Source organism: Pinus tabuliformis, chromosome J, assembly GCF_031772625.1.
Source record: "Pinus tabuliformis cultivar Carrire ecotype Pingquan chromosome J, CPIR1, whole genome shotgun sequence".
NCBI classification, from domain to species: Eukaryota; Viridiplantae; Streptophyta; class Pinopsida; order Pinales; family Pinaceae; genus Pinus; species Pinus tabuliformis.
The window spans coordinates 80,879,541-80,891,679 of NC_142295.1; the positions used below are offsets into that span (position 1 = coordinate 80,879,541).

The following is a 12,139-nucleotide window of genomic DNA, read 5'->3' on the forward strand; positions in this document are numbered from 1 at the left end:
GGGTGAGTGAAATGGAGGGAGGACCTCTTTAAATAGCATTGATAAGGCCCCAAGGTTAGGCATGGTGCTTACAAATAACTTAATTTATTGTTTTTTAAATTTAGGTTTTGGTGGTCCCTAGTTGCATCTTATAACACCGTACAAAACCGATTGGCTTGAGACCCTGAATCGAGCCAGAATGGCCCTGAAACCAATCAAACAATCAAGTTTTGTTGATTCTGATCCATTTTTGATAGCATGGGTCCAAAGGTTTGTCAAATATGCAACCATATTTCTTGTGAGCTCTCTTCATTGTACCCAAGTGGATAGAACCTATCTAATTATGGTCTTGCTGTTGTCCCATTGTTGTATGAATGGCAAATTTTGGTGACAAAGTGGTGTTGATGCACTTAACAAGTCAGAGCCTGGTTTCCCATACAAAAACATATTTCTTGTGAGCTCTTCATTGTACCCAAGAGGATATAACCTCTCTAATTATGGTCTTGCAGTTGTCCCATTGTTGTATGAATGGCAAATTTTGGTGATAAAGTGGTGTTGATGCACTTGACAAGTGAGAGCTTGGTTTCCCATACAAACATTTATTGCCATGATTTTTTGGTCTTTTATGAGTTCTTGATAACAACGCTCTAACTTTCTAAGCTAAGCAACTAGCATCTACTTTTTCAGCATTTAGAAAACCACCAAAATGTGGAATTCTTATCTTTCAACTCAATTTAAAATTATGTCATTGCAAAGGGAGTGTTTTAGCAACCCCTTGCTCGTGACCTATCTTTTGTTGGAGTATGGTCATAATGTTGGCCAAAATATTATATCAAACATATTGATTACATTTTCACGGGCACCAATGTCTTTGCACCAATTGGTTTAAAAAATCCACCATAAGTAAATCTACAATACCAATGCTTCATCACAGTGTCTATGACACCTTCAATGTACCATTTTTCTCTTATGAATTTCATACTCCTATGGAACAAAATGATAATTTTACTAGAAATGTGCCACTTGTGTGGATAAGAACCTGAAAAACAACAATCAATGAGGTCATGGATCAATGGAGATAAAGGTGAGATGCCCTTTGGAGACACAAAAAAGCAATGGAGTCATGTTCAAGTGTAGTGTGATTGTTGACAAAAGAGCAACCCCCAATCAAGACAACTTCGCTAAATGAAAGCACTTGTGTTCACTGGCTCACTCATTGAGGATTGTTTTTCCCATGCAAGCACATTGCTTGTCACACCTCACCTCTTCGAGCAATTTGCAATGCTTCTCCTTGAGATTCAAAAGAATCATTTTCCCCAAAAAAAAACAATTTTGTTTACAACTTTGCAAAATAAAGTGGTTCTTTTGACCCACAGAAATATGTAAAATTGAGTGAATGTTGTGATACGCATGATTATGAACCTAAAATGTCACCAGTGGCACTTAATAAACGAAGTGATCACAAAGAAGTCTACTGAATTGTGGTCTAGCATCAAATTCGAACACTTGCCACGATAAGGAACCATGTTCAAACCCCAACGATCCTACAGTGCCACGATAAGGAACCATATTCAAACCCCAACGATCGTACAGTACCACGATTGATTGGGTCAAATTGAGGCGTGATCGCAATAATGTAATAACATTAGCCTGGTGATAATACAAAGGTGCTATGACTATCAATGGCAATCTCCCTGCTAATGTAGTCTTTTTTGTGAATGAATATAGATGCAAATCTTGGATTATTTTGGCGGAATAGATAACCCTTGGCTTTGTGGCCAAAGGTTTTCAAATGTAAAGTTCTCCCGAGGAGTTTTGTATCCTCTCTGCTAAAGGAAAAACATCTAAATGGGAAACATGAGAGGCCAAGAGCTACACTAATTTTGGCTATGCTATCTACTATACGCACCAAAAGTGTTCATCCATCTAGAACCTAACTCTAGGGTACAAGCCGAAAGGTAGATGTGATAGCATCCAACACTAACATTGATATAGTGGTAGCCATGAGTTTTAGCGCTGTACATTGCTTGTGACCGTTGTTTTTGTGATTTTTTTAAGTTGCAAGAATATCCCTTGTTGCTGATTCAGTTACATAATATAAATATCCTATTTAGCCAACTTAGGATGAGGATAATTCATTTTATTGAATGAATGTTGCATATGAATCCTGTCAAACTCAACGAACTTATAATCCAGAGTTCGATGCCCATCAAGGTTTCAACTTGGATGATTAACATCCTGTCTGATTTATCACACCATGTCTCAACTAGACTACAAACCCCAGAGTACAACTGGCTAATTCATCACAAAAGCTTCAAATTCAGCACAGTAAGTGTGAGTATACACTTGAGTAAAAAGGCAAAATAATACAAAATTATCAGAGCATTGTGAGGGGTTTCTTAAATGATTAAAAAAAAAAAATTACACGCTACAAATTATACCACATATATATATATACACGTTATACCATGTACACCTTACACGGTAAAAAGACTTTATTAGAGAAAATACTTTCAAAGTCATCATGAACGTCGGGCCGCCTCGATGTGGGCTTGCAGAGCAGCCATGTCTTCCTTGGTTGGCGGTTTTTCATTGTATTTAATTGATCTATGGACGTCATATGTCGTTGAAGCAACCACCAATAGACTGTTAACAGAAATGAAAATCAATCAAAAAAGATTAAAAAAAAACTAATTTATTTTTCTTAAAACCTTTGTCAGCGTACCCAGCACCCGTAAGAATAATTTGTCGAGGATGGATAGATTTGCCGAACAATTTCATAGTGCTTTCCCCGCAGACCTCCTGCCAGATTTTGGGGAACTCGTGGAAGGGCTCGCGGTTGCAGACGAATCCAGCGGTGTAGAATGGGACCAGCAAATTTTCGGGGCACAGTGGCCCTCGGATTATCAAGAAGTATGGACTCTGTATCGATCGCATGAGATTTACCGTTTTAATCTGGCTACCCTAATCTCAGTCGTGGGGTTTTAAAGAGCAATAAGCTAGTGTCACCACCTTGTGCGGATCTAATGGCCAGAATTCATTTCCATGGTCTTCAATTACATGTGTGAATAAGTAGGTTACACGACTACAGATATCGTTCGAACATATGTGTTGGCAGTTGGAAGTTGGAGTATAGGATAGGGTTTACAACTAAAGAAAAAATGTTCACTAGGTTAAAGATAGTTTATGGTACAGATTGTTTTTTATAAGTTATTTTTAGTTTTTTGGATGTTAAAATAATTTCTTTCTTTCTTTTTCTTTCTCTCTTGATGTAGTTAGCCAGCCCTTTTTGTGTGAAGATTCACAATAAATGCGCTCAGCTTCTCGACATGAAATTATCATTGGAACATATTTGTTGGACGATGTTGTAGGAGCTTTATTAGATTTTTGTTTTTGTTTTTTTTTTTTGAGATTGTTGCATTTTATTTTATTTTTTATTGTAGGAAGAATTTTATGAGAGATGTTGTAATGTTCTATTATGTTATGTTATCTAAACATTTTGACTAGATTAAATTACATAAAAATAAATAATAATTAAAAAATATTAGTAATTATAATTATTAATAATTAAACCAATCTAGATTCATATTAAATATGAATCTATCAAGCACTAAAATGGATCAAATCTCTCCACGTGCAAAGCTTTATCAAGTTTTACACTTAGAAAAGAGGTTTGCACCTTGAGAGATTTGATCCCTCTTAGTGCTTGATAGATCTGGAGTTAAGATGGATCTAGGTTGACTTTTATTTGAACGAGTCAAAATGTTTAGATAATATAATATAACACAATAGCACATTACAACACCTCTTCCATATTGCATTGGAGAGCGTCTCTTAGCGCAATAAGGAACTTTATAGGAGTTTAGGTTTTTTCCTTAACTTTGGAGATTGAGGAGGAGATATTGTTGACTATGGTAATCCTTAATGTCAGGACTTGCACCCTTAGTACTATCATGTTAGTTTTTAATGTTGGGACTTGCACCCTTATTATTATTGTGTTAGTGCTTAATAATAGGACTTGCACCTTTATTATTGTCATTTGTTTCTTGTTATTAGGACTTGCACCCTTAGTATTGTCATGTTGTTCCTCACTGTTAGGACTTGCACCCTTAGTACTAAGGCGAGAGATGACATTGTAACATCAATCAAGGGACTTGCACCTAGTCCTCAATCCTAGGACTTACACCCTTGGCAGTATAGCGAGGGATGATGTTGTCACGTTAACATAAGGCCTTGCACCCCAAAAGTAGGGTATGAAAAAGAATTGTCGAAGCCCCAAAACAAGCATCAAGATTGTGAGAGCTTTTGGTACAAATAACTTAATAAATCACTTATGTTCAACAATTATTATGTATGTGGGATTATCCTTGTGAATTTCAACTTGGGGATATATTATCACATCACTCTTAGGACTTGCACCCTAAACTCAACTTCTAAATTGGGTTGCATGTGGGATTATTCACGACACACATAATTAGAATGAGAGCTAACTTCATATGGAATCCTAGTTATAAATATTAATCAAAGGATATACCAATGTAATCATGGACTTCCAACCATTGTGGACATCATATAGATGCCAAAACTCTTACAAATATTTTTGAGCTCAACATTTTCGAATGAATATCATACCCATCCTTAGGAGTACAACAAATAGATCAAAAATCAATGTTGCAAATATTGTGAGAGCGCTATGAAGTTGAAGTGAGAGTGGGAGAGAAATAAATATTTACAACATATTATTACTTACTCTTAACCCAATTTAATATTGCTCTTGCACTGTTACAACTTTTCTTTAGTATGTTCAATGCATATTTAAGGCTAGGTGAAGTGTTCACCAAAAATATTAAGGTAAAAAAATGATTTCACACAATTACATCCAAAGATTTTGACAATATATCCAATTGGGAAATGTTATATTCTAGTGCATTGCATAAATAACAACATCATGTCAAGGGAGGTCTAGTAAAATCAACTTATACACTTGCACCTTAAAACTAACTTTACGATTAGCAATTTTTTTGGTACAATAAAAGAATAATATTAATGTAAAATTTTGAGATAGAGATATCAATATAACAATAACATGTAATTACTAACATTACATAAACAACAACCATCATGTAAAGAGGGCCTAAATAACAACGACTTCAAAGTTATTGAGAGATATTAGTATTGGAATGAAAGAGGTAAAGAAACTAGTAATGTAAATTCTAAATATAAATCTTGATATATAAACTAAGCTATATGTGTTTTTGTTGGGTTAGTGGGGCCTAACCCAGGTTCATAAGTGATTTAGCCAAAAAAATCCCGGTACTACTGGCCCTTTCGGCAATAGTTCGCGAAATGCGGACTGAGGTATCACCTGAAGTAGTATGGGAGGGTGCTCGAACCAAGTTTCTGCACCCTAGAGATGTCTGATGATTTTAGGTGGTCCATGGTTTGACCCTACGCGCACGTCGCTCCGTGCCCCTACCTGTACCTCGCAGCCTGCGACGCTGCCTTCGCACAGCCCTACCCGGGGCCCGAACAGTGTTATCACCCAAATCCTTGTTATTAACCCGATATTAGTTGCTCAATTTAGCTATCTGTATGTGTCTAGTTATACTTTAACAGTGTTCAACATTCATATAAGTGCGCGCGATAAATAAAATAGTATAATTGCATAAGGTATCAAACAGGAAATAGCCCAAGAATAGATACACAAGATTTTTAATCAAACTTCTCTTTATTATTCTTCTTCCTTGGTTACAGACTCGACTACGCCCTGCTCACTCAACTGCAGGGGTCTGCGTACTCAGCTGCGGACTCTACTAGGCCTCTGCACACTCAGCTGCAGAGCCTCTTCCTACTACTACGACCCAAAACACTTAGACTCTTACTCTATGCTTATTATCTTCTAGACTCCATTCGTTGGCTGCTTCCTCCTTTACAACTTAGAGCCTCACTCTATTTATATAATCCCATGGTCCGCGGACCTTGGGTAGGCTGACATTGCATTCAAAACTTAGGGCAGACAACCCTATGACTCTGACATACAATTTGCGCTCCGCGCCCGCAATTCGCAGAGTCTTTACAACAATAGTACTCAAAACTTGGGCTTCGAGCCCCAAAACATGCTGTGGGGGGATTCCATGCCCAACAGACCCCCAACACAAACATCGTGACTCGTCCTCAAGTCACTCTGTCGGTGCGGCGATCTTGGCGCGGAGTCCCTCCAGCTGGTCCTAAATAGTCTGGATGTCGGCAGTGCACTGAGTTACTGCCTGTTGAACCTGCTGCATTCTTGCTTCTAAACCCTCAGTTTCCGGCGTGCTGCGCTGCATCTATGCATGCATCCCTTGAATCTGTGTGAGCTTTCCTTTAATATCCGTCGTGATTGTGAAGGCTTCATCAATCCATGGTTGGATGTGCACTTTTAGAACTGCTTCCTTGTGGAACACCAAGTCCACCTACTCTTTTAATGCCTTGGCTTGCTGCATCCTTGCAAGCCGCTGAGTAAGGAATATTGTCTGTGCAATCCCTCTGATGTTGTCATATTGTTGTTGGAGTTCGCGTGCCGCGGTCTCCAGCCATTGAATGTTGGGGTCCTCCTGCAATGTAGTGAGGACCTCAAGCGGCTACTCCAACATGTTGGTACAGTCGCGGACTGCACCTCCAATCTCTTCCATCCCTGCTGCAATAGCGCTGGTGCGCTGCTCTCTGACCTCTGGGGGAGTGGAAGGTTGCGCCTTCAACCGCAGCTCAGCAATCTGGAGATTCAACTCCAGCTGCACTCTTGTTGTTTCCTCTCATGCGTTGCGGACTCCACTTGCCAAACAGTGGATCTGCACTTCTGTCGGTAGGTCCACTGTAATGGACAACTCTGGGACGCGTCGACAAGCGTCATCAACTGTCTGCACCAACTATCGGTTCTGCGACACCAACTCGTCGTGCTACAAGCTAAGTTGTTCTATATTAATCTTTTGCTCACTCAGAACCTGGATCGCGCGGCTCTCTCTAGCACATAGTTCTATTGTTATCCCATCTTGCAGCTGATAAAGTGTGTTGCAGGGGAGTGCGACCAAATTAAGGCCAATGCCTTTCATCGTATTAAGCGTCACCTGATCCATCGTGTTCTCCGAGACTAATGCTCCATCTGGCAATACTATTGTATTTGCCATCTTTGTACGTAGCATATGTTCTGCTGCTGTCGTTCCTGCTGCGACGTGGGTAGACAAGGTACCTTCCTGCAGGGGCCGCACCTGTAACTCCTGCAACTACGCCCTTAGGGCCCCCAACACAGTCTACTACTCCATCATAAATTCTTGGATCGCTTCACTGGTGACATCGCAAACCGTCTCGCCGAAGTCATGGAGATCACCTTCAGTTAAGGTGATTGGGTCGATGGCCAACTTCGAGGCCTTGGCCTTCTTTCATGGACCCGATCTTTCTATGATGTGCGGCTATTTCAGTTGTGTAGAGGCGGTCCCTGGGTCCGTGCTCTCTTCTGCAAGTTTCGTGTCCTTTGCCCCCTGTCATGCGGACACTGCTTGGCCCTCCTCTACCTGCACTATTGCGGCCTCTGTTGTCTGCGTTGTTGTTGCACTTCTACGGCCTTCTTCTGCTCCGTGGCTGCTTGTGCTGCTTCATGGACTACCCGTACCTCAGTTGCTGCTTTTTCGTTCCGCCTTCTCTCGACTAGTTGGGTGATGCGCAGCTTGGCATCATCCTTCCTTTTCTATGTTGTCGTCTTCTCTAACTCCACCAAATTTGGGGCGCACCACTAGGGAGGCCATGTCTCTAACACCGTAAAGATCACGTCGTTAGTGGCTGTGAATCGGAGCTTTGTCCACTACTGCGTCAGATCCTTTCACGCCCTGATGTAGATGTTGTGCATGTCCGCCTTGAAGTCTGCAAAACTATGCAAACTGTTGTGCACTGTGGGGGACAGGCGTGGCCTCCTATTAATCCACATTCGGATGCTTGCCTCCATGAGCACCCAGAAAATCTTGGTATCGCAAATTCGTTTCGCGTCCTTGGTGGCCCAAAGCGAAGCGTACTTCGCGGCCTCTGGTAGGTCTCGGTCAATGCTCGGGAATTGACTATCCTTCGGTAGTTCCCCTGCTACTAGCAAGAGGGATAAGAGCAACCACGCATAGTGGAAGGTCTTACCCTGTTCCTGGGCCTCACAACAATTGAGCAAAAAATCCTCGCAGAGAAACTTGACCCAGTTGAACTGGACCCCCTCCGCACATTGTTCGGCCAACACAACCACCAACGTTGGTACTTCATTGGCGTGACATTTTCTCATTACTTTACCGGCCAAGAGTTGGGTGGCTATGTGCACCCCTTTTTCCTTGACACTGGTGATAGCGTAACCCCTCATTTTCTTTTCGAGCTTATACTTTTCCTTCATGGCCTCTGCGAGAGCCAAATCGTTGCTTTTCCCAGCTATCGTCACGGGGTCCTTCCCCTTACAGGGAAGTTGAGAAATTAGGTGGATGAGATTTGTCATGATGGGAATAGGCTCCTCCAGCCATAAGTACCCATCATGCATCAGGCAGAGGAGTTGCCTAATGACAAAAATGGTGATGGGCACGCAGTGGAAATGTGGTATCCATAACAGATGAAGCAACCTGGCCTTTTCCACACCGCGCAGCCATTTTCGCGACTCTAACGTTATCTCCAACCCCTTTGTATTTTGTTTCATCGGGTTCGTCATTTCTAAGTGCAGAAACTTCTCACTGTCCACGAGGTCCCAGTCTTCAAATTTCATGGTGGGCACGCGGCCTAGGTGCGAGCCCTCAAAGACAATTCCATCAGGGAGGAGCGGGGTCTGGAGTGTGCTCTTCGTTGCATCTAGATCCTTTGGTATTTTGGTTTTCCCCTTCCGCGGAGAGACATACGCTGGCAATTTTGTTGTAGAGCGCAACGGTTGGATGTCTTCCTCCACGTCTTCTTCTTCTTCTGCGACGGCATTTAGGGCAAGCAGGTCTTCTTCCTCCTCGTCTGTCTTAATTGTAACTGCCTTCCCTTTTTCCTCCATTGATAACTTGTTGTGCCACGGATTCCTTGGGGACATGCGTACTAGTCCCATTGTCTGCTTATCCTTCTTCGGCCATGGCGTCCGTGGTGATTTGGGGATCTCTGTGCCCACCCCAATGCCCTCGGGAACATCCTGCACCATGGGGGTCTATGCGGCTTCACCGCTAGTTCCTTGCTCAATGCCCAACCCATCCTTAGTGGTCGTCATCATCTCTACACTATTTACTGTTTTCCATAAACTCACAAGCTTTATTCTCGAGCAGCTCTCAACACTCTATGTTCTGCTCAACTTCTCAACTTCTCAAATGACCAAGTGTTGTTCACTAGCTATCCGGATCCCTTTGAGTTTTATAACGCCTTTTGAATTCAAATTCGACCGTTCCACCCAATTCCGGGTCATCAATGCTCTCTTGGAAGCAAATTTTCCCAATTCTTGTCCATAAATCTCGTCTTAAATTCCAGTTGCCTGCTCCATTTGGCCTCAAATCAGACATCTTGTCATGAATAGTGACACCAACGGTCACTTCCCAGCCAACCCGCATGGCAGCGCATCCCTCCATGTGCGGTTGCGAACCTAGCAGCATTCTGCTTCTGCGCGCAGCTCCCAAGCAAAATAATTTATAGTCCCGCACTCCCTTTCAGCTGCCTGAAGCGCTAAGACTGTTCTACCCACGGCTAGTCAGGTGGTTGCATCACCTGTGTGGGCCTCCATCCCGTCCTCCAGCATAGTACACGGAAAATCCTCATCTGTCATTGTGGCGATCGGCACCGTGCACTTGACCATTTTCATTGCGCTTCCATGGTTACTACATTTGTTGATATGCGGTCCTAGCCATGGTAGCAAACTAATCAATTCTTGGTGATAGTCTTCTGATTCATTAGTATGATCATCTGCACCTTGCCTTGCCATCCTTGGTTTATCGACGAGACATGCTCCCTTGATCTCGTTTTCCAGCCTCTTGACCTCTGCGTCCATTAAAATGCTTTTCTTCCTTAGCCGTACCCGATCCTTTTCAAGTTCGTGGAGTCTAAGGTTCCCTTGTCGAAATGGCTGCCTGAATTCTTATGTGTTCTACTTCGCATAGCTGTGTGATTTCTTCGTCCTAGGCTTCGCATACTGTCGCACCTACGGGTGCTATTATGTGTGGATTCATCTTTGCATGCTCCTCAAAGATTACGGTCCCTACTTTATTTCACCACCTTGAAACTGTTTTCGCGGTCAGGGTTTTGCACATGGTCTTATAGGCCCATCGAACCGCTGGTACATGTAGGTCCCAGTCAGTGCGTTTCACATGGTAGACCTTGTTTAGCACTTCGCAAACCCTGTAGGCTTCCCCACGGATAATCTTTGGTGCACTTCGTCTTTCCTGCTTCCGCTTATCGTTCTGAACGGTGTGCATTCGTGCGGGCTGCGTACCATACACCTATATCCATCTGAAAAGGTGGGTGCGCAATCTATTTCGCCCCTCAAAAGTGGTTGTCATCGGTGGCTGCAGTTTTCCAAAGCGTATAAGCATCATCCTTCTGCATCTGCTTCAATCCCCAAAACTCTGCTGGTGCGTACACCACCACCTTGTGAGCGTAGCGCATAGTGCCCATTTCAGAGCATCGAACCATTGTTGTTTGGTACTTTGCTTTCAAATTTGTTCAGGAATTCCTCCACCGATGTCAATCCGTCATACATGGGAAGATCCCTTTCTTCTGTTGCTACGCATTGTAATGACCTTATCATCATGTTGCAATTTAGCGTGGTTACCTTGTGTAACTGGTTCTGTCATTGTGCTACTTCCTCATCTGAATCTGAAGTGCAAGAGTTGTCACGCTCCCATAAAATTCTACCGTTTGCTATTGGATTCACCCAATCCTGTTCTCGCGCGGTTATCTTGTAGATAAAATCAAGATCATCATCACTATAATCATCGCGCACCGGTTCACTGTATCGTGCTCCTTCAGCCGGATCTAGTGGTACTACTACGCGTAGTGACTTTTTCTCAAAATTCATTTTGTGCTTCTACAGATTTATGACTCCGTTCATATCAATGGCCCAATCTATGCCCAGGAGCGCGGGATAGGGATTGCTATCGTCGACAATTTCTATTACTTCGAAATCCGCCAGTGCGCTTGCACCTTCAATATCCGCCGTTACCCCTTACAATCTCCCCATGGGTAGGATCTTATGTTGGTTTTCCATTCATAATTGGATAGGATACCTTTGTAGTGTGGGTCTACCCATGCGTTCCCATGTTTGTTTTAGTATTACATTCGCGTCCGATCCGAGATCCAGAATTACCTGATCCATTTCCTATTCTTCGATTTGAGCAGTCAATCTCATTTCCCTTCCTATGTGCAGTGGGTGCTTTCCAAGTTTCTGGACTACGCGCGGTTCTCCTAACCCCGCACACCTAGTGATAAGTTCTTATAGTCCTTTTACAGCCTTTCTATCACGCAACAGTTTCATGCATGTCTCCAGAAAGGTAGTGAGCATTGAAGGATCCATCCCTAGTTCTAGTTGATCCTTACTACCTGAAGTGGAGGCCTCCGTGAAGCTCTTCTTAGCTTCCATGAATGTCTCCTTCGCGCACTCCAAATCAAATTCAGGTTCCTTTGTAGGAGTCTTGCGAACCCACGCACTTTCTTCCGACTGCTTACCTTTATCATCACCCATTGTGATACCGCTTCTAAGCACTATGTTTACATTCAGGTCTTCTTCGCAGCTCAGACCTCATCATTTGCAGATTTTGAATCGAGGGAGGCTAGAGTACCCCTTTTTTGTGCAGCCTCGCTATCAATGTAGGGCAGTCTTCTGCCTTATTATCAAACTGAGTACAGTAAGAACACGATGTTCTCGTCGGATTCATATAATCCCAAGCATAATGCCCTGGCCCTCCGCAATTGTAACAAATTAGTTGTCCGCGACTCCTTCCTGATCCCATTCCACCTCGACCTCGTCTGTGTCCCTGAAATCCAGCGTGCACCATGCTTGTATTTGGCTTGAGAGCTCGCGATTTGGTATGTACTCTGTAGGCAGGAATCCGATCAATAATTAGTTCGTAGCTCTTGCAGGTGCGCTCATCATGGCCTACCGATCTGCAGAAATTACAAAACAATTGTTGGGATGTTTTCGTATACTTTT

The 12,139-nt window shown here is 42.7% G+C and overlaps 1 protein-coding gene across 1 annotated transcript; it reads right to left on the reverse strand.

Moving 5' to 3' along the window:
• Positions 1-2,278: 2,278 nt before the first annotated feature.
• On the reverse strand, positions 2,279-3,043 carry LOC149225608 (uncharacterized). Its single transcript, XM_089375121.1, has 2 exons — positions 2,705-3,043; positions 2,279-2,625 (listed from the first exon to the last, which is right to left on the reverse strand). The coding sequence occupies exons 1-2, from the start codon at positions 2,914-2,916 to the stop codon at positions 2,502-2,504; spliced, it is 336 nt and encodes a 111-aa protein (XP_089231247.1). The 5' UTR covers positions 2,917-3,043; the 3' UTR covers positions 2,279-2,501.
• Positions 3,044-12,139: the final 9,096 nt, after the last annotated feature.